The 24,962-nt window shown below is 44.7% G+C and overlaps 9 protein-coding genes across 9 annotated transcripts; 5 read left to right on the top strand and 4 right to left on the bottom strand.

Annotated features, from left to right (window-relative positions):
* Positions 1 to 357: 357 nt before the first annotated feature.
* On the top strand, positions 358 to 835 carry L203_100476 (uncharacterized protein; the record flags this gene model as incomplete). The annotated part of the gene is made up of 4 exons (XM_066209935.1): positions 358 to 420; positions 472 to 535; positions 578 to 719; positions 772 to 835. 4 exons carry the CDS (start codon positions 358 to 360, stop codon positions 833 to 835), a joined length of 333 nt encoding a protein of 110 aa, XP_066066032.1.
* A 1,499-nt stretch (positions 836 to 2,334) lies between these two features.
* Positions 2,335 to 5,327, bottom strand: L203_100475 (uncharacterized protein; the record flags this gene model as incomplete). The annotated part of the gene is made up of 6 exons (XM_066209934.1): positions 2,335 to 2,355; positions 2,408 to 2,597; positions 2,651 to 2,712; positions 2,758 to 5,020; positions 5,073 to 5,150; positions 5,203 to 5,327. 6 exons carry the CDS (start codon positions 5,325 to 5,327, stop codon positions 2,335 to 2,337), a joined length of 2,739 nt encoding a protein of 912 aa, XP_066066031.1.
* A 317-nt stretch (positions 5,328 to 5,644) lies between these two features.
* On the bottom strand, positions 5,645 to 6,530 carry L203_100474 (40S ribosomal protein S16; the record flags this gene model as incomplete). Its single annotated transcript, XM_066209933.1, has 5 exons — positions 5,645 to 5,656; positions 5,709 to 5,856; positions 5,908 to 6,057; positions 6,211 to 6,290; positions 6,342 to 6,530. The coding sequence occupies 5 exons, from the start codon at positions 6,528 to 6,530 to the stop codon at positions 5,645 to 5,647; spliced, it is 579 nt and encodes a 192-aa protein (XP_066066030.1).
* A 753-nt stretch (positions 6,531 to 7,283) lies between these two features.
* Positions 7,284 to 8,577, top strand: L203_100473 (50S ribosomal protein L4; the record flags this gene model as incomplete). The annotated part of the gene is made up of 3 exons (XM_066209932.1): positions 7,284 to 7,533; positions 7,581 to 7,783; positions 7,840 to 8,577. The coding sequence occupies 3 exons, from the start codon at positions 7,284 to 7,286 to the stop codon at positions 8,575 to 8,577; spliced, it is 1,191 nt and encodes a 396-aa protein (XP_066066029.1).
* A 244-nt stretch (positions 8,578 to 8,821) lies between these two features.
* L203_100472 (uncharacterized protein) lies at positions 8,822 to 10,841 on the top strand (the record flags this gene model as incomplete). Its single annotated transcript, XM_066209931.1, has 7 exons — positions 8,822 to 9,043; positions 9,107 to 9,270; positions 9,325 to 9,338; positions 9,391 to 9,498; positions 9,551 to 9,662; positions 9,713 to 10,109; positions 10,155 to 10,841. 7 exons carry the CDS (start codon positions 8,822 to 8,824, stop codon positions 10,839 to 10,841), a joined length of 1,704 nt encoding a protein of 567 aa, XP_066066028.1.
* Positions 10,842 to 11,005: 164 nt separating this feature from the next.
* L203_100471 (uncharacterized protein) lies at positions 11,006 to 13,010 on the top strand (the record flags this gene model as incomplete). Its single annotated transcript, XM_066209930.1, has 13 exons — positions 11,006 to 11,419; positions 11,467 to 11,603; positions 11,661 to 11,698; positions 11,752 to 11,837; positions 11,891 to 11,914; positions 11,966 to 12,051; positions 12,104 to 12,161; positions 12,219 to 12,418; positions 12,472 to 12,551; positions 12,597 to 12,637; positions 12,698 to 12,807; positions 12,861 to 12,908; positions 12,962 to 13,010. The coding sequence occupies 13 exons, from the start codon at positions 11,006 to 11,008 to the stop codon at positions 13,008 to 13,010; spliced, it is 1,371 nt and encodes a 456-aa protein (XP_066066027.1).
* A 684-nt stretch (positions 13,011 to 13,694) lies between these two features.
* Positions 13,695 to 16,286, bottom strand: L203_100470 (uncharacterized protein; the record flags this gene model as incomplete). Its single annotated transcript, XM_066209929.1, has 9 exons — positions 13,695 to 13,749; positions 13,797 to 13,932; positions 13,982 to 14,044; positions 14,093 to 14,295; positions 14,340 to 14,647; positions 14,689 to 14,800; positions 14,846 to 15,021; positions 15,158 to 15,212; positions 16,036 to 16,286. The coding sequence occupies 9 exons, from the start codon at positions 16,284 to 16,286 to the stop codon at positions 13,695 to 13,697; spliced, it is 1,359 nt and encodes a 452-aa protein (XP_066066026.1).
* A 532-nt stretch (positions 16,287 to 16,818) lies between these two features.
* Positions 16,819 to 19,672, bottom strand: L203_100469 (uncharacterized protein; the record flags this gene model as incomplete). Its single annotated transcript, XM_066209928.1, has 10 exons — positions 16,819 to 16,880; positions 16,958 to 17,021; positions 17,069 to 17,098; positions 17,166 to 17,368; positions 17,413 to 17,568; positions 17,617 to 17,853; positions 17,898 to 18,008; positions 18,063 to 18,131; positions 18,178 to 18,601; positions 18,653 to 19,672. The coding sequence occupies 10 exons, from the start codon at positions 19,670 to 19,672 to the stop codon at positions 16,819 to 16,821; spliced, it is 2,376 nt and encodes a 791-aa protein (XP_066066025.1).
* Positions 19,673 to 19,996: 324 nt separating this feature from the next.
* L203_100468 (uncharacterized protein) lies at positions 19,997 to 24,649 on the top strand (the record flags this gene model as incomplete). Its single annotated transcript, XM_066209927.1, has 20 exons — positions 19,997 to 20,050; positions 20,094 to 20,386; positions 20,435 to 20,795; positions 20,846 to 20,965; positions 21,022 to 21,135; positions 21,187 to 21,358; positions 21,404 to 21,476; positions 21,526 to 21,703; positions 21,811 to 21,830; positions 21,883 to 22,153; positions 22,204 to 22,441; positions 22,494 to 22,732; positions 22,782 to 23,080; positions 23,130 to 23,532; positions 23,585 to 23,701; positions 23,755 to 23,960; positions 24,008 to 24,256; positions 24,304 to 24,444; positions 24,495 to 24,579; positions 24,638 to 24,649. 20 exons carry the CDS (start codon positions 19,997 to 19,999, stop codon positions 24,647 to 24,649), a joined length of 3,645 nt encoding a protein of 1,214 aa, XP_066066024.1.
* Positions 24,650 to 24,962: the final 313 nt, after the last annotated feature.

The following is a 24,962-nucleotide window of genomic DNA, read 5'->3' as shown; positions in this document are numbered from 1 at the left end:
GTAAAAAAGCTGACGACTTGTAGGGAAATAGATTGCAGATAAATCCATGGGCCATGTTGCAGGAGAGCATGCATGCAGTGCCAGCCTACTGGCCGTCGAGAGAAGAACGGTTTACCTTTGAACCAAGAAGAGACGGTAACTATGCCGTTTGACGCGACAAGACTTTTCTTTTTCTCAAGCTTTTCGAATCTGATCGAACCCTGCCTTTGTTTCTATAGGCAGGGCAGTATGTAAGAGGGATGCTTTCGGACGGAAAGAAGCAGGGGGATACTGCAGACACAGTGGAGGATGCAATGCCAAGCTCAGCAATCACTTGCATACCTCTGGCTTGTGTCGGTCATCTTCTGAGCAGTCATTATGCAGGCCAGAGACGGTAGTGTCCATCTTTGGCTCTTTGTATCTTGTGTTTTGGGAAGCAAGGTATACAAGCTCTGTTTTGAAATTGATTTGGCATTGACCCTTGGCTTGAAGACATTGATTCTTCCGACAATCCACCTTACGTCTGGACTGTTGATGTTGCGTCTGGCACCACTATGTAAGCTGGACTTGTCAGATTAAATGATCTGGTGAGCAAAAGTGAACTCGATGCTGGCGACTTTTAGCACAATCAAGATAACAGACGCTGCAGGCAGTATTGCATATTCCTCCACTGTCGTCATTCAGGCAGGATCTAGCTCATCTTGCGTTTCATCATTTAGGGACTTGAGCTCTTCCTCGGTGTAAGCTACTCTCCCTACTCATCTCTGTCGCCGCTAACAAGAATACATATAGCGCTTCAAATAGTGCTTCCAATACTGTTAGTTCAAAGTCTCCAAACACCGCTTCCGTGTCATGAATCGAATACTAACAATTAGTATACATGCACTGAACCAAAAAGGTCACAATGATGCAAGCAATGGTATCATTATTTGTTGGCTATATCCCCTGAAATACTCAGAGTATTACAATGCTTCCCTGTTCAGGGCGAGACTCCTGGCGAGCTGGGTCAGAGACACCCTCTTCATCTATTTGCTTCTTCTCTATCTATCTATTCTATCTCCTGGGACGTCCCATCGTACCCCTTCTTGACAGTATTCATCTCTACCTTGTGTCCTCGCCCTGGATTATCGGTTACTTCCACTACTCTCTTATTGGACTTATTTCTCAACCATGTCTGACCAAACGCAAAGAATCTTCCAAGACGGAAACGCCACTCCCGAGTTCCAGAACTTCTTACAGGACATGGTGGACCGCATGACCGGCATGGAGGAGTTGAAAACCGCCCGTGCCCAGCTTGCAGCTCACACAACTCCTATCGCGTCAACAGAGACACCAGCTCCTTCTATCAAAGAACCAAAAATCGCCCTTCCTGCACCTTTCAGTGGACGTAGGGACGACGTATCACTCTTCTTTCTAAGATGCAATACCGTTATTCAAGGTACAGCCCAAAACCTACGCCTCGGATGAGATGAATACTGTCAGGAAGGGATACGATGGGACGTCCCAGGTGTTGTTGATTGAGATTTTTGAGCAAGAAGAGATGCATTCGAGAAAGTTGAATAACAACTTTAAATCGCTACAGGAATTTGGATCCGTCTTAATTAACTAAATCGTATTAAAGCGTAGGACGCCTTAATTAAGCTTAATTTCAACACCAGGAGATAGAATAGATAGATAGAGAAGAGGTAGATAGATGAAGAGAGTGTCTCTGGCCTTGGAGTATTGGCAGATGGATTTGATAAGGTTGGTCCTTAAGGTAATAGAAAGAAGTGAAAGTGATTGGTAGGTTATCGGTAAGACGTATGATTCATTTCTGAGGGAAAGGCTATGGAAATGTTCTATATTATATATCTATGCTAAAGCTGTACAAGGAATGAAACAGACAACAAGATAAACCAGCGTAGTAGAAGAACAAAGTGAATCTGGCAGAGGAAACATTAGTTGCGTGCACAGATAAAAGAAGTCATTACTTATCATTCATCACATTCCGCCACAACCTCCGCTACCACCTCTGGGGCCTTCCTCACTAGAACCAACCCTAGAGTAGCTGCTTTGACTGTCGGTATTGTGATTGTCATCTGGGCTGGCTTCATTAGGCACCGTCACGCCAGAGTATGGAGCTTTCTTGGAGTTTTGCACGTCTTGGTTTGATGAATATATGCAAAACGTTCCTTATAGTATTTTCATGCAAGGTCATATCTCTCGTCTAAAGTCACTACATCTGACCGACAAAAGATTAGTAGCTTTGGCTCAAAAATACTAGTTACATGCAAGTTCATCAAGAGTTCGATTTCAGCCTAATCACTCTATACAAACGTACCAACATATGCCAAGTATCCATCCTTATAAAACGTGCTATTGACTATGCACTCGAATCTGCACAGCAACGTCAGTTAATACTTAGCAAAAAGAAAGTATTCAAACATACTCTATAGAGACAAGTAAAGTCTCCACCCCAATTGCTCTCTATTTTGAAAACCACTACCCCAACGCTGATACCCAAATCAACAACATCAGGCGGAACAGGGAATGTCTGAATATGCGATTGGGCGGAAGGGTCATATGTGAATGACCCTAGAGGAAGGTAGTCTTTGTCTTCCTCAGATACACTATCATTCCTACAAGTCGAGAAATCAGCCCTTTATTTTTGTACTCTTCTATATACACATACATGACAGTAGCCCAGTAATCGGCAAGTTTATCTTTTCCTGCATCATAATCAACCAAGCCCAGCTATGCTTTGTCAGTTATAATTTAACGCTTCGAGATAGCACTTACAACTTTGATAGTTCTTGGTGCTGTCGTAACATCAACCGCAAGATCTTTTGGCGCATGCTCAATCGTCACATCGCCGATCACAATCCTGTCTACCAACATGACTCCTAAACTTCCCTCTTGTCCTCGAAAAGGCCAACAGCTGCCCACAGAGATGTCAGGATGTAAAGCTGTAGCCGGCGGTCTACCTTGTACGTCTTTACTGCCCCAAGCCCATTTGCCCAAGGACGACGCAGTTCGAAGAGTAAGCGTATCTGATGTTAGATGGGGAATCACACGGGCGCCGGCTGTAAAGAGTGCGTAGTCTGTGCGAGCAAGAGTATCTTTAGAGTATTTGAGGAGAGCAGTATCGATAAGCGAATTGAAAAATGATGTGAGGTCATCTCCCTTGGAGGATTTGATGGTGACTGTACTCGGGCTGGATTGTCTACGTACATGAAGCTCTTGATTAAACTCTTGAAGCTTCTTGTTGAGCATATCCGTAAAGAGATCTTTCGACACCCAGTGCGATTGATGTACCCTTTTGTCAAAGGCCTTGTCCATCCACTCTTCCACCTTCTTCTCGTCAATAGTTAAAGCAGGCTGTTTCTCTTTTTTCGTCGTGTTACCAGCTTCGCCAATCAGTCGCTTTACAATAGTCTCTATTTCTCCTTTACCTAACATGACTTTCTTCATCTCGGCCCAGAATATCGGCTCCACATGAAGTTCGCCTCGTTCGTCCTTACGAACTGGCATATAAGGCGGCAAAACTCTCTCCAAGACACTAACTAGCCGTCCGTCGTCCAGCACTGCCTGAACACTTTGCTCAACACGTCCCATACGCCCCTTGAGCTCCGATATTTCTTTCTCGAGTGCTACCATTCTCCTGGTATCAGGCATATCCGATGACACAGAAGCTGGATACCTGTCAACTTGGCTCGTAAGTAACTCAATTTGTTTACGGAAAATGTTGAAATCTGTTAATATGCGACCTTTCTCGTTGGTCCACTCATCCTTCATGGCATTAGCCTTTTTACGCTCCGTAATCACAGCATGCTCGATATTCTGCACCTTATCGTTTAATAGCACAGCAGATTTTTGTATATCACGATCGCTTTCGCTGAAAACACGCAATAGATCAGAAAGAGTTGCAGTAGCCGACTCGAGAGATGTGAGACGGCCAGATAGCTCATTGATGGTTGCAGGGGGAGCTTTGGGGGCAATGAAAAAACCTCTTGAACGCCAAGTATTGTCAAGCGATCGTAGGGCTAGAGATAATCCAAACATAAAGCCTATCCATTTCCACCAATTTCCCCGAAGTCGACAAATCAATTTTTTGGAGAAACCGTAAAGCAGTCGAGCTGGAGAGATGATAAATCGACAAACAAGATGTATACTGAGTTCGACAATAAATTGAAGGCCGATGACGGTACCGTGAAGAATATTTGTCAAAATGACGCGGAGATTTGAAGGACGTCGGCGTGGTTGATATGTTCCCAATGTTGAGAGTCCCGTAGAATTTCTTTCAGGCGGCTTGGGACTCAACGCTCTGAGTAGTTGAGCAGGCGTTGGCGAATGCCTGTAAAGACTATCGGCCGGTGTCCATCTCCGGTTAGGACCAGGTGTTCCTTCCTCACTTTCGTCGTCAGTCCCTGTCCCACTTTTTCGCGATTTTCTTCGTTTGGGTTGTATTCCGAGACCCATGCCAAGGTATCCTTCACCTCTCTCTACTCGTTTCCCTCGAGTATTAGCTCTTCCTTGCAAAGCGCCAGACTTGACGATCCCCTCTCCTTCTCCTCCCGAATCATCTGAAGCTAAAGATATGTTATCTTCTTCTGCCGGACGGTAAGGCAAATCGCCTTCAGATGCTTTAAGACGCCTTTTTCTTATATCGCTCGCAGATATATGTGCTTTTGTTTTGATATTTTGAGTCTGTCGTGCTTGTTTGACAAACTCTTCTTCTTGATGATAATCATAACTATCGCCATCGCCATTCGTACTAAAACTGGTACTTGTATTGGGAGTTGCCAAACTAGAGAAGCTGTTGACTTCGTCGCCGTCTTCGTCTGCTGGCCGAAGAAAGAACCTGACAGGAGATAAGGCGCGGGCAGATTGGGCTAATTGTTCGGCAGGAGACATGGCGTGAGGTGATTTCAATTGAGTTGAAGCAGAATGGCTATTGGAGCTCATAGGGTTATTATAGCTGTTTGTAGGCTGCTGTGGTGGAAGAAGAGATGATGGTGGAGGCAAATGCCCAGTTTGTGCTGCTCGGAATGCAGCAGCGATACTACGAGATGAGGGTTAGTCTATAACCTACAGTTACCAGGTCGTGACCATACTTGATACTTGTGTCTTTGAATCCTATGCTATTGCCAGCCTTGCTTGTTTTTGACATAGGTTTGCTCAGTATTCTAGCGCTGCTGTGCGTAAGCAAAAGTCTTTATGCTTGTGGCATTGAATTTAGCACACCTCGCGATATTTTCTCCCTCAAAGCCTTCGTACTCAGCATCGTCCTCTCTTCCGCGGTTGGTGCTTCGTGTGCTACGAGCAGGCGAGACTACTGGAGCTGCTCGACGTGGCGGCATTGCCTCCATGGACTAAAAAAGTTTGTGAAAAAGTATAATAAGATTATGAATACAATGGCGTGTTTGGTCTTGTTATAAATGAAACAATCATTAATCTTAAAAATTGTTATTATGATGTTAATTACGTTGATAGAATTTATTTAAAAAGTTGGGTCATACATCGACACATCTTCAAAACAGCAGAATGCGCATGCACCTATAGTGTTTTGTCATGATATACATCTTCCCAAATAAACTACTAGTCGGCCCACTCCCAAAGACACAACTCTCCAGCCAGAAAGAGCAGCCATGTCTGCAGAAGTGACTTCCAAACTCCAGTGAATAGTTTATCGGTAAGACTGTTGTTGCGTCAGTGCCTGCGTTTCAAGCGATGAGTAGTAAAATACCCACCTTTTGCCTCCTGGCACGAGCACCACGGCCACCAAATTTCTTGGGCTCCATCCTTCTAGGGTCAGCAACGAGGAGAGTACGGTCGTAAGCAACAAGAGTCTTCTTCAACTCGATGGCGGAAGCGGCGTCCTCATTCTTGGCATAGAAACTATACTCTTAATTAGACTAGAATGATGTGTAGACTGGCATTGCCACTCACGCAACAATGCCCTTGGCGATTGCCTGTCGGAGAGCATAAAGCTGAGAAACATGACCACCACCCTTGACTCGGAGACGGATATCGAGGTTGGCAAGTCGCTCAGGGCCGACAACAAGAACAGGCTCATAAACCTTGTATCGGAGAACAACACTGGACATTATCATTAGTTTAAGTTCCTTGACCATTCCATTCTCATTCCCAGTCCCCATCGTCCGTCTCTTCGGTTTCCTTCAATTTCCCTTTCTGACAGTTCTCGCAATAAATCTCCTCCCAGTCCATAGTTTTAGCTAGACAACTACTCACGGCTCGACAAGGTGGATAGGGGAACCGTTGAGTCGGATGAGACCTCGACCGGGAGTGACGTGGGCCACAGCGGTGGCAGTCTGTATGCCCTTTAGCACTGTCTCTTCTCTCTCATGTATACCTCTTCTCACCTTTTTTTTGCCAAATGTCTGCACAGAGGACATTTTCTTCTTGCGGTATAAAGACTTGACCATCCGTCCATTCAACAAAGAAACCTTGCAGACCGCCTCCACGACGGGACTATTTTCGGCAATAGCATTCGGTGTTATAAGTTTATGTCCGATGTAGACGATTGTTCCTGGCTTGTCCTTTTTGTACATATTTTTTTGTTTTTGTTCAATGTATCTGTCATCTGTTTTTATCAACTTTCTACATATTCTCGAAGGTGATTGTGCTTGTACCCAATTGTACCTACAATCGTTTCAATACATTCTTTTTATAATGTTCTACGTCCTTCCATCTCTCAAACTAGATAACAGCACTTGTGTCATTGTAATGGATGACTGGAACCACGATGTGCCGTAAATCAAGATTCGACTGGCAATTACTCTTGAATGCGCGACCGCGACTTGTTGTCATTTGGAGAATTTCTTGTTTGAAAAACGCCATTTTAAGCGCCTTATCCAGTTTTATCCTACTTGGGTAGAACAAAGTTCAGGCAGGCTTTCATTCACCAAGTTGCTTTGTAGGTACACCACTTGAATTTGCAGAGCTATGTCCGAGGAGCGGCTACATCTACATCATATCAACGCAGCTTCCTACCTCATTTACTTTGTTGCACATGAACCATATCCGCATAACTGGACCAGACTCCTGAATATATGGAATGAGACAGTAGAGGGTCGTTCGCGAGCTATCATATAAAAGAAGAATGTTGCCAGGTCGCTCTGCTGAAGCTGTATATAACCATCCAAAAGAAACTGAACTTGGCCATGCATCTATATAACTCTTTCTATATTACTACTTGGCAATTTTCAAATATCATCACTGTCACAGCCAGTTATATTTGCTTCCGTCACTTTCTTTTAACTTTTGTCTTTTACTTTCTTTTACGTTCTCAACTCAACTACAGAATGAAACGAGCGACTCGTTTAATCGCAGTTGCATTCCAATCTCGCCCAATTCTACCAACTCCTTTTCCTGCTTATCGTCCATTTACGGGACCAGGTATCGCCCTTCTATCACTCAGATTCGCATCCACCACCACATCATCTACCGCCCAAGCTGAACCACAGGCTGAAGATTTACCAACAAATGTGTCTTTTGAAGGGATATCAGAGGAGGCTGATGAAGAGATAGAACGTGCTTTGCTTCAAAGAGATGGTATATCTCCAGTCCGATTTAAACTATTTTTATTAATCTTTGTATAGCCGAACTCGATACATGGTTTCCTACCAGTTCTGGCAGATATGAACCAGTCCTTCTTCCAATATCCTCTCTTACCTCATCCACACCTACGCTTCCCTCTGATTCAGACATCGTCATTGCTCTTCCCCCCGATGTGTTTGCCCAGCCTATCCGAAAAGATATCCTACATCGTTGTGTTGTTTGGTATCTTTCCCAACTTCGAAGTGTTGGTATTGTCTTTTCGTTTCACAGCGAAGAGCGCTGATGAATTTACACAACCAGGGGACAAAGATGACCAAGTCTCGCTCTACAGTCAACTACTCTGGCCGTAAACTCATCCCGCAAAAGGGTACCGGTAAGGCGCGAGCTGGTGATGCTTCGTCCGGCGTTCGACGGGGAGGCGCCCCTATCCATCCCATTTATCCAAAAAATTGGGCGCAATTACTCCCCCGCAAGATCCGAGAACTTGGAATGCGCATCTCGCTATCTACAAAACTCGAATCCGGTTTATTGCGGGTGGTTCAAGATTTGAACGAAGCTGGGTGGAATGGGACTAATGAGGCAAAGAGAGCTTTGGCGGATGCTTGGATATATCCTCGAAGCGAGGAAGATTCCAAATCCACGGCCGAGGATGTGTCGGTTGTCAACCAGAACACAGTACAAGCAGAGGAAAAAGTGAATGAAGAGCAAGGTACCGTTATTGACTCTGCCCCAATCGAAGTTAAACCTGCCTTGATACCACGATTCGGTTCTGCCAAGGACCTTTCCATCCTTTTCCTCTACTCTCCCTTCAAACCTGAAGCCGATGTTACAGAATTTATCCGTGTCGTTCGCAACATACCAGGCGTTGAAGTCTTGTCTGCAGATGAGGCACATGTGTATGACATCCTCAAGTACAGGTGGCTTGTAATGGAAGGAGGCGCTGTAGACTGGTTCACGGGCGATGTGTTGGGAGCAGATGACTTTGGGTTTGAGCAGAGCGTTGAAGATGGTAATAGTGAGAAATCAATTATTGCTTAAAATCAGCCATTATGCAACATTATTGTAGTACTTTGGCTCATTTTGGTCATTACATGGCGTCGTATACGTAGGTAGACGAGGTTGCAACCCTTGTTAGTATAAATCATAACTGTGATTCTAGGTAAAAGAAAAAAGTCTTTTAACTGGCCTCCACCTTATAGCCTCCAACATCCTGAGTGTTTCCGTTTCATTATTCGCACCTCACCTTTTTATTTTACATTTGTCAACAAGACTTCAATCCATTATGGAAAATGTACAAAACTCATCGTCAGCATACAATGACATTATCGCTGCAACTTCCACATCCAGCCTCGTCAGCGCCATTACCTCTTCTCTCATCTCAGTCACAAGCGGAAGTAGCTTTAGCTTTGAGGGATTAGGGTCAATAGATAATAACTCAGCTGTATTCGATGGGGGAGGCATGGCAACTCCAGACGCAGAACTTGACGACGGGAATTACATCTTGGTTTGTTTTGTTTGTAATTGTAGGTTTACAGACTGACACTTGAGGCGCGATGCGCTCATATAGAACACACTGGTAGGACTATTGATAGTCTTAACAGCTTCAGTGTTCAACGCTCTGGGGTTGAATTTAACAAAGCTGGATCATGTCCAACAACAGGCCATTCCGAAAAGACAGCGAAAGAAGGAGTATATGAGACTATTGTGGCTATCGGGCATGGGCATGTATATGTAAGTTTGCCGTCGTATACTTTTGAGAGGTCATTGATATTGGGTTTATATTAGTGCATCACAAGTTTGTATGTGCTATAGGATTCTATACGTCAAAGTAGAGAAATTGAATGGTCGTAGTGGGATCACCATTAGCCCTTAAATACCTTCGACCAGATTGGGTAGCACCTCTCGGCTCGTCATCCCTGGTCTTCAATTTTATGTTTGCATACTGGCTTGTTGGAACGCGTGAGCTTGTATTGTGTGCATCTGTTGGCCAACTGACGTCTTACCGCATTAGCGGTCACAACTACTGACATTCGCGGAACTGCTATCATTATACTAGGTGTCATCCTCATTATTGTGTTCTCTAGTATTAATCATGGATTGATACAAGGCTTGAGCATTCATCGGTACACACCAATAGTTCATCTTTGGCCATGGGCTGACCTTTTGTTACTAGTCTAAACGGTTTATGGAGTCGTCCGGCATGGATTGCCTACCTTATCTTGATTGTAGCTTTTACATCTGTGACTTATCTTACTTCTTCCTTCCTAGGAGCTTTGGTAAGCTCCAGGGCTTCGTTTTCTCCTTTACCATCACCTTCTCTAGAACTACCCGCTTCACGTCCTTCCAGCCCAGGAAAAGTCGTCAGTGTTTATCGTACTATCAGAAGTATTTGGGCCAGGTTTCGAAAGCTCGCTCTAGATAGGATGGAAATTCTATTCTCAAGAACTGGTGACGAAAGATTGACATGGTTACAAGGTATTGGATGGGCCGTTGCCGGTGGCAGTCTTGCTGGTCTTTGCCTGGTTTTCACCAAAGCCGTAGTCAAAATATTTTGGCTTCCAGGGCACCCTGTAGGATTAGTTCTTCATTGCAAAACATAAGCTGATGGATCATAGCTTGTACATCCTTCCGCACTTATAAGTCTCTTGTCCGTAATTATCACTGCCATCCTCCAAATCATATGTCTCAACAAGGCACTCGTGTGCGCCGACACTGTCGTTGTCGTGCCCCTTTTCTACGCTGGATACACCGTTCTTGGCTTCATCAACTCATTAATATTCTATGATGAAGTGGGTCAATATGCACGCTGGGTGCTCATAGCAGTATTCCTCTCTATAGCGATACTCATCTCTGGCGTGGTCCTGCTTTCGCTCAAATCTTCCACCAAAACAGCTGCTGATCCGTATACCATCTCAACTGAACCCTCGTCAATAAATATGCGGCTCAGACCAACTCAAACCAAGACCAAGCTGGGACAAGATGCAGAAGCGGGTCAGGCTGATTCACTGGGTAATGATAACAGGACAGGACTCTCAACGAGTAGGGAAAATGTGTTGTGGGAGGTGGGAAGTGTTGGTGATGATTCAGATACTGAGCATGAAGCAGAAGGCAAGGGAAAGGGAGTTGGCGGTATCAGAGGCGGATCAGGAGAGCGAAGAGGGCTATTAGGGGAAGAAGAACGAGATATACACGAAGAGGATGATGGCCACGCTATGAGCCGTCCAGAGAGCGCGACGCAAGATGATGACTTTGGAGAATACGAAGACGTGACTACTGATGATCCAGAGAAGCACTCCAAATAGACAACAAAATTCTATATTGCTTCAAATAGATGTACTGTTTTATAATTTTTGTTTGTAACCACTCTTTATGTTTTCTGTTCCGTCGGAATGTAGGAACATTACTCCACTTGCTTTTTCTTTTATCTTATCGTAACTTTCTTTTCATCTTTCAATAAATTAAAAAAATGTCCAAAGACCTTTACAAAACAGAGCCAGAAATGGCTCCGCCATTATCTATATCTAGCTATAACCAGGAAACAGATCCTTCCCAGGCTCCGCCTGCAGTCTCTACAGACACATCGACAGTTATTTCGCTGTCGAGTACGGCGGCTACGCATACTTATCCAACTCGGGGAAGCAGAGCAGAATCTTTGGTAAAGGGCAATGAGAACCACACTTCAAGGCAGGCATCTTGTGCCCATGCGAAGCTATTCCCTTCAGTACCCAAAAAGCAGAAAGCGCTTGATCTTGCTGCAACGATTAGTTCTATCAGGGTGAAACGAGCCCGGAAAAGTAGTGATATGCTATTCACAACAAGTTCGTCCTCACGACTGAAAGAGCAACGGACTCTTCATGCGAACAACCAGTCAAGTGCCCAGGTGGGTAATCTCTTCTCAATATAACATGTCTAAAATGTGTATTGTAGACTTTACCTCAGTGTGCCAGGAAGCGAGTCACAAGCACACGTACAGGCACTGGTGTAACTAGAAGTAACACTTTTCCCGGAAAAGGAAAAGGAAAAGCAGAGTCTTTTGTCGACCCGACGCACCTACGGCCAGCCAGGTGAATCTCCTATCTTGCATTTGTTTTTCATCAGGCCAGACGTTGACAAGAAAATAGAGAACGGGTCAAGTGTCCAAATGCCATACAAGATAGATGTACATCTGCGAAATTGATAATTTGTCGGCAACATGAGCTGAAATGATGATAGGCGTGCGCGCTGTGTCTCAACGCATGTTTATGATACAACGAATATCTTGTCAAACTGATCCAGTTAAGATCGACCAGTTCAAGGTTGTGAGCGGCTTTAACTGGGTACTTTTTCATGCCGTTGACGCTCATATGCCTAGCTTGGGTCCACTGGAAATGTCTATGTGAGACAACTGCTGCAAATCAAGAAACAAAGCTAAAGTATACTTTGAAAGACTGTCACGATGGGTCCCAAGCCCGATTGCGACTGTCCAGATTGTACCAAAGGTAATTTGCCTTGTAAACACATCATTTTCGTCTTGTGAGTCGGTTTTGAGCGCTCTTGTCTACCCCGCTCATCTTCTACTGCGTAGTCTCAAGATTCTCAAAATACCCCGCAGTAGCGCGCTGTGGTACCAGAAAGGCCTTACCGTGAGTGCACATATAGAGAAATCTCTCATAGTCTTGCTGACAAAGAGAATGGTTAAGCCTGTGGAGCTTCAACGCATCTTTTCAAACGCCCCTGCAGCTCCTCCTGGATCTATCGCTGTCAACGCAAGTGTACACAGAGCATACCTCAAAGCCACTGGTGCTTTGTCAGAGGACGCGTTAGAAGCCGAGAGTGGTTCTATTCAGGCGGGATCGTCTGGTTCTCAAAGAAAATTTGCAATTGGTGAAGATTGTCCAGTGTACGTATCTCGCAAGTTTTTGACGCACGTTGAGTTGATACAAATGATCACAGTTGCTATGAAGAAATGACTCAAGCGGATGAAGACAAGAAGAATCTTGTTTATGATGAATCCCTTGGTGGATGTGGGCGGCGTAAGTTGACGGCGGGTCAAATTGAGCAAACTAATCTGTGTCTAGCTCTACATACTCAGTGTTTCAAGATGTGGGCTCTCTCCGCGGTAAGCTCTGATACATTAGAGCTTTCTTACTCCTTGAGATTCTTATTCTTCATTTACCAGAGAAATTTCAATAAGAACGTTACGTGTGTATGGTGCCGATCTCCTTGGGCAGATAACTCTAGTAGTAGGAAAAGAAACAAGTCTGGACCACAATACAGCAGCCTAGGATAGTATGCGTAATTTCCAAAGCATCTCTTGACATTGAGCTAATCGTATTTTACAGTTTGAACATGGCTCAAGAGGCGGGTATGAGTAGGGAACGAGACGTCAGGTAAGTCCTGGTTGTCTTTTATGATTAAGATTGGATCTGACAAACTCAAACAGCACCTATTACCACGGTGGGCGATATAGATATCTTGATTCTTGTCAATGACTACACCTACGTTTAACAAGACATGTGTGTTGTACTTTATAAACAGGGTTTGAAGGATGCAGCCTTTACGCAATTCTTTTCCCTTGTGTATTGCTTTTTCCATCTCTGGTTTGAGTGTCATACCATAGGGAATCTTTTGAGTTTGTTATTGATGATGTTTTCTGGCTGGGTATCATGTAACAGAGAACTGTCAAAGTCAACTTCATCTACTACCATCATTCACAAGCACAACCCAATGCTAACTGCTTGCCCATATGACATCTGAGCTTTATCATCACTCTCCAGCAAACTATTCTACAGGCAGAAGGTTGTATATATACGGTTCATAAGTACGAATCTTGAAAGATTCGCCGTTTCATTGTCTTTCTAAATCTAAATCTCAACTTGTCATTTTTCCCTCGCCTTGTCTTTCGGTCATGTGCTGTACCCGTCAGATAAAGATTACTATTATGTGATAAACACATCTCTTTGCTGAATCACAGAGATAAATACTGATCGTTAAAGTTTACATCATGCACATATTAAACTACTCCACTCCTAGTCGGTTGATTACATGTATCCACAAAATATGTACCTTCCTCGCCGTATATCAAATCAACTTAATCTTTTGTAGAGACATGAAGCGTCTTGCCACATTTTGGATATGCATAATGATTGTTGTGCTCTTTAAATTGCCACTATCACCTAGTTCTTGGGTTGTCGGGCAGCCTCGGAAGCGATACGAATAGCCCAAGTAAGTCTGTAGCCTGGTCAGCAATAGCGTTACATTAGGACCAGCATCCTCACTCATAGGTCTTGGTGGCATCCTCAAAGGAGGAGAGAATGTGAGGATCGGGACCGCCCTCGATACAGTCAATGAATGAAGATACTTCAGAAAAGAAGGGGTCGTCATCAGTAAAGCTGTGTCGTTCCTCATGATCGTCTAAAACTGTTTTCAGCGACCGTCATTGATGTGACAGGCAGCGTCTTACCTCCGGGACGTCGGACGTAGAGACATGGTGCATTGTAAGGGTCAACCAATCTCATGTGGTAGCCTTTGCCAAGTCAGGGATGTCTCAACCCTCAAACACACAAGCACTCACCATCAGCCCAAACTTCTAGCTCACAAGAGTAATCGTGACCTTGAAGGGCAACAGCATGCTGGAAAGAACCAACAGCGCCATTGTTATACTTCCAGATGGCACTGGTAAGACGAGGAATTCGATATTCTTCATCAATTTTGGACTCATCGATAGGAATCTTGGTAAGTTGACCAGGAGTCTCGTACCACTCGACAGAGCGAGCACTAGAAAATTTTAGCCAATCCTTGCAACAGCCTATTCGACTCACATGACGCTGCTGATGTCAACATCACCACCAAAGTATCGCGACAAATCACAAAAGTGGGTTCCCTGCTCAATGACAGGACCCATGTCGATAGCCTTGTTCCACCAAGCAGGCTTGGCAATAGCCTCATAGGCACAAGAATAACGGGCATTGGTGGCCATGACGGTGAGGTGGTTTTCGTGGATGATTTGTTTCATCTTTTGGACACATCGGAGATAACGAAGCATGTAACCGACGGAAACAATATTGCCATTTTGGATGAGCTTTTGGGTAACTTCCTTGGCAGCCTCGACAGTACCCGTACCAACCGGCTGCAAAACCGTCAGTTTGACCATCGTATCCAAACCCTCACCTTTTCAACAAAGTAAGCCGTCCTGGGAAAGAGCTTGAGTAAGTTGATCTCCAAGTCTGTTCCCTTTGTTGTACCTCCACGGTACGCAGGAGGACAGCCGACCACAATCGCACTAGATTGCAATCAGTGACACTCCAAAAAAAAACCGCCGACTCACTGTGGATCCCCTCCCCCCTGGGCTTTCAGTGCGGCATAATAATCTTCAATCGTCCTAAACACCTGGGTGTTCTTGTACGCAGACTCAACAAATGACTGTCGCTTTCCCTCCAAAACTTTTTCGGCTCGCCCAATTGAAGGGTCAATAAGAGCCGTCACCTTGAGTCGAGGACCGAGCTTGTGTTCGAAACGAAAAGAGTGGCTGAACAGAATCAGTACAGCCACCACTTCTCATACTCACTTCCAAGGTCCCTCATCTGACCCAAACATGATATTCTAAACCTGTCAGCCCCGCCGAAACCTATCGACTCACCCCTGCACCAATCATGACCACGTTAAAATCTGCTCCTGGCTCGGGAGGTGGGTGTCTAAACATGGCGTCCGGTGTCATGGCCGTCACAGCGATGCCACGCGATTGAGACGGGTGCACAAAACCATGTCGGGGAAGCAACGTCGTCGACGTCGACAGAGGTCGCGAAGAGGACCGTCGGTACACCGACGGACGTACATAGGTCCGCAAAGGGCCAAGACGGACAAGAGGTGGTAGTGTTGGTCGGGCGATGGCGAAAAGGTTTGGGTGCATGGCGAATCAACAAATACAAGATAAACAAGAAGAATAGAGAAAAATTTGCGGGATTCGTTTCGAGTGCCCCAGGTTTATATATCCAGACCCAAAGGGGACCCGGCGTATATATTTTCGGCAAAGTTGCGGGTCCAAAGGGAGGAATGAGACGTCCAGGAGGTTTTGTCCGTAGGGACGGTCAGCGAAAGGCGAACGACAGAATGGAATACCGATAAAAGAAGGAAGGAGAATGGAGAGAGAACAAAAGAGTGTCGGCATTGTTTTATTCCATTGCGATGTAACGTTGCGAAGAAATCCGAGAGTGTGCGCGGGGTCACCATGGGGACCCACGGAGCAACGTCGTAAATTGTTTCGAATAAATTTTTAATTATTTTTTTTCGGGTCAAGACGAGTCATATGACGGCGTTCGCCGCCGAATAGAAAATTCAATGGATAATATTATTTTTTCCAGAGCCAACGATAGAAACAGTTTCAGGGTGTCGCAACATAAAAGTTTGATCCGTAGAGCGCCAGTAGGAAGGGAACACGTCGAAAGTCGAGTTTGGAGTAAGCGAGAGAGAGAGACCCAGTCAGCGAGCATCCACAGCCAAGCATACCAACCCACTCACGTGTCCATCCGCATCGACTTGTCGACGTTAATGCCATAGTTGGGTGGCACTTCAACACCACCGTCACCTACAGGCTGCGTCGCGTCGAGACGCGCGACAGAGGAGGTGTTGAGAAAGCGTGCCAAAACGGGACGCTGGGTGGCGGCGACGGTGGCAGCAGGGACGCGATGGGTACACGTCGAAAGAGCCGCTGAGCGAGAGAGGAGACGCGGTGGGAGAGGTGCGCGGAGGAGAGAGAGTCTGAAGGACATTATTGCGATACGTGTCGTAGGATGGACGGATGGAGATGGATGTATAGATGGAGATAGAGATGTAAAATACCAACTTGATCCAGAAAAAAAAAAAAGGTGTTGAGGTTTTGATGGAATCACCGGCGAATGTGTGGCTTTTAGGGGGAGTGGAGGTCGATGTTACGTGAAATGTTTTTGTAGATGTTTCCCTATTTTTAATAGGTGGAGTCTGTTTGCATGCATCATGTTGTGGGCAGTGACGGTGCTTTGTGTCGGAAAAGGTGACAGTAGGCTCAGGGTGCTTGCTCAGCAGAGAGAGAGGCGTGTTTGTCCTGTGTGTATGCATCAAGACCATCGCCTGGTTTTCGGTTCTGGTTAATGGTTAGTGTTTGATACAAACGTATGCATGCTATCGTAGCCAGCTCATGGCAAGCAAGACTTTCAACAGTGATCATCGCCGACTATAGCTGTGGACTTTGCAACGGGTCGTCCACGAGAGGGTTCATCCGAGGTCAAGGAGAGAGAGAGAAATTAGTAGACATACCTAGTTCACTTACCTCAACACATGGCAGCTGTACCGAGCAGCCAGACTCGTTAGTGAAGGAAGACGCAATGCTGGTCAAAGACGTTATTGAGGAGCATTTTTATGAGCCGATTGACAGAGTACAAGATTGGAGGGTAGGCAGACTGACAACTGAGCGCCACTGACACATGTCGGAGGCCGCGAGGTTCCGACAAACCATCTCGACGTATTGGCTGACAGGGTATCAGCCAAATGTTCAACTTGGCAGCGTCTCGCTCACGAAGCTATAATCTCTTTCGCTTCGTCTCGCCTGCGTCTTCTCTTTTATCATCGTCGTGCAAGCGTTTTGACGTCGTCGATGGCCCTTCTAGACCTACTTGTGCGCCATTATCTTCTATCGTGGGCTCAGCTTGATCAAGGGCTTCTGGGTCTTCCTCTAAACCTTCATCCTCATCCAACGTATCTTGGTTGGATTCGTAACCCTCTTCATTCGGATACGTTTCATCTTCGTCCTCTTTTTCGTTCGACAAAACAGACTCTGCGTCACCAGCTGACACATTGTACTCGCGGTCAACATATCCTTCTGCAGTAATATCAGTAAGAGCGTACGTAAAACACACGTACCTTCATCCTGCCCTTCGCCATCAACCGAGTTGCGTTGCGCATCGTCATCCGCAAGGGTTGACTCTGCGTTGATATCTTTGACGCCTTCATCGTGCTCGGTATTGACAAGTGGTTCAGGCTTTGAAATATGCACGGCACGCGTGCTTGTTTGTACCACTTCACTCTCGTGAGTTTCTGTATCTAAAATATTCTTTTCAGATACACTTTCTTGAGTAGAAACAATCTGTGCAGGAGTCTCTGTGCCAGGTAGAGGGATGGCAAACTCATCAACATCATCTCCATCCTTGGTGATAGTATCAGTATCGTCTTCATCGACTATCTCATCCTGTAAATCGCTTTTGTTGCTGATACCGTTATCAACACCAACAAACGCTTGCTCTTCAATCTGGCCTGAATCTGATAACTCTTCGCTGGTCAGTTCCACCTTGTCATCAGTGTTATCTGTAACATTGTAAGCAATACATCTTTGGAGATAGAAAGCGTACTTTTAGTGACATAGCGTTCTTCGTTCTCACCGTCCTTTGGTTCTTCATCGTATTTTGCATCTTCAGCGTTGTTGTTGTCATTGTCCACATTTTCTTCCTGAGAATGATCGCCTACACATTTGATGAATTAGTAAATATGATGACATAAGGCGGGCATAGACTCACCATGCACCGATTGCCCATGCAGAGATCGGCTAGATTGGGGAGTGGCGTCTTGACTATGTTCTTGGGCAGCTAATACACATGAGCTGTAGTCATACAACAGCAACAGGCAACTTACGCTTTGACGTCCCAATCGCATCAGACCGGTGCTCGTCGTTGTTTTCGATATCGCCGTCATTGGTGTCGGGGTCTGTCGTTTCAAGCTTGCTTGGTAATATCAACTGATCAACCTGTCCTTGATCTCGGTCGTCTTCCTGATAACCATATTGATCGTCGTCAAAACCTTCGTCTTCGTCATACGCTTCTTCGCCTTCTAGCATCTGGATGCTTTCATCCTGATATTCGCCTATGGACTCTTCTTGACCGTCTGCACTTGCACTTTTCTCCTTGATTATCTGTAACTCTGACTGGATAGCATTAAATCTCGTAATAAACCTCGAAGGCTCCCACGTCAAGTACAACTGGACAGGTTCAGGCAAGTCACATCCTCGATGAAGTTGGAGCAATTCAAGGAACGTAATTGATTGTAGATTGACATCATCCTTAGTGACATTAATACATCGATCCGGCATGCCAAGATCATAGAAACTTACCTCGGACATTTTCAAATTCATGAGTTTTTCAAAGATAACCAATTCATCACTTGCGCACTGCACGAGACCTTCTCTTGCGCATTCTGCGCGAATAGCGCCCCAAACATCAGCCAAGTTTGCTTCGGCTAAATCCATCTGACGATCTTTAAGCCAAACCACAAGTGATTCCTGGTCATTGTCTACTGGCACAAAAAGTGCTCGTGCAGGAGAAGAGGGGGAGGAGCAATCTTGTGGAAGGTGAAGAATAATCACTGGAAGAGTTTCAGCAGTAAGAGGCTCGTCATCATAATAATCTTCATCTCCATACTCGTCATCTTCTTCCAAAACCTTTTTGCTAGCAGAGTTGTCAGATTGAAGATCGGCGGCAACTACGTCAGGTTCTTGAGATCTTGTTGATGAAACGGCCTCAGCATGTCGGTCAGCCACCACATCACCTGTTTCGGCTGTTTTATGAGCATGGGACTCAAGATCCAATCCCGAAGGTACAAGCTCTTCCGTCTTTTGTTGCGAATCACCGGTTGCAGCCGTGAAAGGTGGCTTACTTGCAGATGTGTTCACATCTTCTTCGCCTTGAACAATTTCAGCAGAAGTTTCTGTCATCGCGTTTGTTTCGTGTACTGTATCTGCAGAGACGTTGTGTTTTGGAGACAAATGTGCCACTAATTCCTGGGCTGGCTTTGTCTCGGAAATTTCGTTTGGTGGCGAGATGACAGCATCCTTTGCCGGAGTGGCGGCTCGCATTTCCAGCTCTGGTGTATGTGGCGAGCTGTGTATTGCCTTCAGAACCGATGGCACGCCAAAAGAGGATATGGCAGAGGTAGAGATAGTCAATTCAGGTAATTCGGCTTTAGGCGTAGGAGCGTCCATAACGACTTCTTCGTACACAATTGCACTGTTATTGTCTTCTTCCATGACCTGATCACCATCCTGATATTGAGTTTCAGGGTCTCTCCAATCGACGATGTCCTCCATATGCTCATCCACTGACCGCTCATCGACCGAACGTCCGTCAATGTCCATGGCAGGATAAGGTAGTAGTAAGTAAGATGAAGTAAGGCGGCAATTCAGAGATGGGGAAATTGCTGGTTTCGTTGATAGGCGAAAGGTTATGGCTAAAGGGTTCAATCGCTCTCAAATCGATAATAATAGTGTTGCCATTGAATAATTACAAAAGTAGAACTTAAAAGACTTTTTGTGAGAAGGATTTCCGAGAGGGCTAAATGGAAGGATCATATAATTTTCTGTAACGACGCGTACAAAACATTACTAGGAATTAAAGTCGCGTCAGACAAGTTGATCGTTAAGTTTACTTTTGTTTGCTTTTTCATCTATGAAACATTGAATATGCCATTACAGAGATTAGAGCTGTACAACTTCAAGTCATACAGAGGCAAACAGGCAGGTCTTTTACAAATATTGACATTTATCTCACCATCCTTAGGTTATATCATTTGGCGATGCCCCCTTCATTTCCATCATTGGCCCAAATGGAGCAGGCAAGTCCAACTTGATGGACGCAATATCATTTGTGCTTGGAGTTAAGTCTGCTCAATTACGCTCTACCCAATTGAAGGATTTGGTCTACCGTGGAAGAAGAGCAGCCCTTGCCAGTGAAGAATCTGTTGGTGATGAAGAGACGCCAGTTGAAGAACAAGGCACAAATGATGCCAAAAGTGCTTGGGTGATGGCTGTGTACATTGATGAAAACGAGAAGGAATGGACTTTTCGCAGAAGGTAAGTTGTAGCAATGAGAGTGGTGAGAAAGTTTAACGTTATGCACAGTATCTCCATGTCGGGATCATCCTCTTATTTTCTCAACACAAAAGTCGTCGCCTGGAAAGACTACAATAGTCAACTTGCCAAATTCAACATTCTTGTCAAGGCTAAAAACTTTCTAGTTTTTCAAGGCGATGTTGAGGGTGTTGCAAGCCAAGACAGCAAGGCTCTTGCTCGGCTCATTGATCGTGTCAGTGGATCCCTCGATCTTGCTCCTGCATACGAGGCTGCCAAAGCAATACAAGAGAAAGCCACAGAAGCCTCAACTTCCAATTACTCTAAAAAACGGAGTATGCTTACAGAAGTGAGGCACTTCAGGGAGCAACAAGAAGAAATCAGACAATGGGAGAAACTGAACGATGCCAAGGTTGGTTATCCATATCAAACTTAAGAAATACATAGCTAATAGCCATGTAGAATGCTCTCATACAGCGGCATGTTTTATGGAAACTTCATCATATTACAAAGAAGATTGATAAATCTGTACATTCCATTGAAGAGGCTAACACAAGTTTGAACGATCTGCGCAATGCCAATGCAAGTCTTTTTAATCACCGCTTCGATTATGCTACAAGCTAATGAGCGCAACGAAGGCGGAAACTGCACAGGAGCTGGCCGAGATTAGAAAAGAGCAAGCAAAAGTTCAACTGAATGTTCGGAAAAGGGAGGGTAATGTCAAAAAGGCCGAGAAGGCGTATGACGACAAAGTCGGTATCAACTCTATGGACGAACCCAGTGCTCATATAAATTCATTGTAGAAGCCCAACTTAGTCGCGATTGATACGCAAATTAGTCATTCAGAGAAGAAGAGAGAAAATGCGCATAATATGGAAAAGCGAGTCAAGAAAGACGAAGAGAGACAAGCGGAAGATTTGAAAACTCTTGAACAGGGCTTGGATCAGATTAGTAGAAGAATGGAAGAGGCAGGCGGTAAGTGGATAGAGATCTTTTTGAGGCATGTCTGATTGAGTTTAGAACAACAAAGGCAACGAAGTCAAGCATCAGGGGTGACTCTTTCGAGAGTCGATCTCGAAGAGTATCGCAAATTGTAAGATTTATCTAGTCTAACTATATACAATTCTTACTACAGCTTGCAGACGTGCTTCTGCCAATCTACAAGCTGTCCAAGAGCGCCAACAACTTGAAGGGTTTCGTCGTGAGCAAAAAACTTTGCGAGACCTGTCGGCTTCAGTCGAAGACAAGTCACAGCAAGCCCACCGACAGCGAGAAAAACTTGCTGGCGAGATAGAATCTCTTGCAGAACGTAATGAAACTGTAAGTACTGTGTCAAAATTCGATAGCTGAAGTCGTAGGTGTCTGCCAAAATCAACGAAATGGACGAAAAAAGAGAGAAAATAAAGGGCAGGCTTGATCACGCCCAGGATGAAAGGCGCAGAATCAAGTCAACGGCCTTCTACTATTCTTCTGTTCTTGGCTGATCTTGCTGCCTGTAGTATGCGAGAGACTGAGATTAACGAAAGACTTCAAGATACATACCATAAACTTCTTCAAGCTGGAGTAGATAAACGAGAGAGCGAGAGAGAGATCAAGCTCAAAGAGGCTCTTGCTGGCCTCAAGCGTGTGTTTCCTGGTGTCCATGGCCGAATGGTAGACCTTTGTAAACCTGTGACAAGGAAGTATGATACAGCGGTTATGACTGTTCTGGGTCGAAATATTGATGCTGTGGTGGTTGAACATGAAAAAGTCGCAATTGACTGTATTGAGGTATGACTTGCCAGCGATAATTTTGTACGATATGCTGATACAAGCGATAGTATATGAAAAACCAACGCGCTGGCCAAGCCACTTTTATTCCTCTTGACACTATTCAAGTCAAGCCCATACCCGAAAAATTGCGCAATTTTGCGAAAGGGGCCCGCCTTGCCATTGATTGTATTGAGTATGATCCTGCAGTTGAACGAGCCATGCAACATGCTTGTAATAGCTCTCTGATTTGTGACTCCATGGATGTGGCCAAATACATTTGTTATGAAAGAGGTCAAGAAGTTAAAGGTACGTTTGCAATATCTCCATGACCAATATTATAGACTGATGTTAAGCTTAGCGGTTACGCTCGAGGGCACTGTCATCCACAAAAGTGGTTTGATTACTGGCGGTCAAGGGTCCACCAACGGCAGGAAGTTTGATGATAAAGAAATTGAAGGGCTCAAAAAGCTGAAAGAGACTTATATCAGCCGACTTGAAGAACTTCATCGATCCAAGCCAAAAGAAAAAGACGATGAGGATCTTCTTGGGAATCTTGCTCGTCTCGACGCAGAAACAGCCATCGCCAAGGATGATCTTGTAAGTTCTTTAATCTGGCGTTGAATAATGGCTCATCTTATCCCATCAGAATGCTATTCAAGTTCGTCTTCGTGGTTTACGCGAAGAATTTGAGCATGTCAACTCGACAATTGATCAGCTCGATCCTGAAGTGCAAACCCGTTCCCAAGCTGTCTCCGCTGCTGAAGAAAAGTTGACCAAATTAGATAAAATCATTCGTAAAGCGGATGATAAAGTATTTGGACCGTTCTGTCGGCGAATTGGAGTCGCCAGTATTAGAGACTATGAAGATGTGCAACTTCGAATTGCCAAGGAGGCTAATGAGGCTATGGAGGCCTTTGCTGCTCAACAAGCTAGAGTCAAACACCAGTAAACATCCTTATGTGCTAGTATACGAATTGAAGTTAACATGGTGTAGGATCGACTTCGAAAGCACACAGCTTAAAAATACTCGAGAGCGTCTAGCCGCTCTGCGACAAGTAGCAAGCAAGGAAGAAACCAATCTGACTGACTTGCGAAAGCAACGTGAAACTATACAGATGGAGCTGGAAGCTCTCAAATCCGAGATTGATCATCAAAAGTCAAAACTTACCAAGGCTAACGATTCCTATAATGACATCCTGGCACGAGTAGAAAAGAGTCGTAGCCGAGCGAGATCAAGCCAGAAAGCACTAGACAAAGTGATGAAAGAAATTGCTTCATGGAACGACGAAATAGCCAAGCTCTCGTCGGAAAGGCATGCGATTTATAGAAAGTGTAGACTAGAAGAGGTTGAGTTGCCTTTGATGAGAGGTAAACTAGATAAAGTGCCTATCGAAGAGGTAAAGCTTGTCTCATTTTTCCTCTTACTTTGGATACTCAATTTGCTTTTAGCCGACGAAGGATGAGGATGTTGAGATGGAAGATGAAGATGCAACTCAAAGACCTATACAAGTGGATGACTATGGAGTGGAACCTGATTTCAGCAAGCTAGAAGATGAGGACAAAGAAGTAGGTCAAATGAGCAAGACTATCACAGGCCTTAACTAAGCCTGTTTTGTTAGAACGAAGGCGAAGAAGTTGGAAGGGAATTTGAATCGCAAATCGCAAAAATGAAAGCAGATATCGAGCAGCTCGCCCCTAACATGAAAGCAGTGGACAGACTAGATGAAGTTGAAAAAGAATTGGATGGTGCGGAACGAGAGGCAGAAGAAACGAGAAAAGAGAGTAAAAAGGCAAGAGATGAGTTCTTGGCCATTAAGAAGAAAAGGTCAGTGAATATTGGAAGCATTAACCTTCCGAGATTGACATGAACAGGTGTGATCTTTTCAACAAGGCTTACAATCATATGTCCGATGTCATCGACAAGATTTATAAGGACTTGACAAAAAGTCAAAACCAAGTTGGAGGTACAGCTTGGTTCACTTTGGAAGAAGCCGAAGAACCATATCTCAGTGGTGTTAATTTTAGTACCATGCCCCCTGGCAAACGGTTCGCTGAGATGGAGCAGTTGTCTGGTGGTGAAAAGACAATGGCAGCTCTTGCTCTCTTGTTTGCAATTCATAGGCGAGTAAACTTTGCTCATCATTTGGTAGTCTCGCTGATCTGAACAGTTTCCATCCCGCGCCTTTCTTTGTGCTTGATGAAATAGATGCTGCTTTGGATGCTACTAACGTAATGAAACTCGCCAGATACGTGCGAAGTCAAGCAGATAAGAACGTGCAATTCTTGATTATCTCGTTGAAGAGCACTCTGTAAGTCTCAGTTCACTTTGAGAGTTCCATCCCAAGCTGAAAATTTACAGGTACGAAAAAGCAGATGGCCTTGTGGGCGTCTATAGAGAGCAGGAGGAAAACAGCTCTCGGGTATTAACGCTTGACTTGAGAAAGGTGAGTGAATGAGCGATGTTACATTTTAGAGATTTTAATTGGTTAACCCTTGTAATAGTATGCCGAGTGACAAAGGATTCAGCAACAGGTCCACGATATATCTTAGTGGTCATTCAAGTGTCGCAACATGCTATATGTACATTCATACATAATAGTAATTGGGAAAATATTACTACTAGCTCTCTTATGCAAATAAATAAAGTCAATCAAGCGGAAATGAAGTTCCGGCTAAGGCGGAACCTTTGCCATGTGGTAAACGAATTCGGGAATGTCATTTCATCTCGGTTCTGTCGCGGATAGATAATTCTATGACTTGTACAACTTGTTCTATATTACTTTTCTCTCAATACATTTATTTTGAATTGTGAGTTGCTTCGATACTG

This window comes from Cryptococcus depauperatus, chromosome 1 (assembly GCF_001720195.1).
Source record: "Cryptococcus depauperatus CBS 7841 chromosome 1, complete sequence".
Lineage (NCBI taxonomy): Eukaryota > Fungi > Basidiomycota > Tremellomycetes > Tremellales > Cryptococcaceae > Cryptococcus > Cryptococcus depauperatus.
Note: the sequence above shows the minus strand (reverse complement) of the source record. Positions and strands in the feature narration are given on the sequence as shown.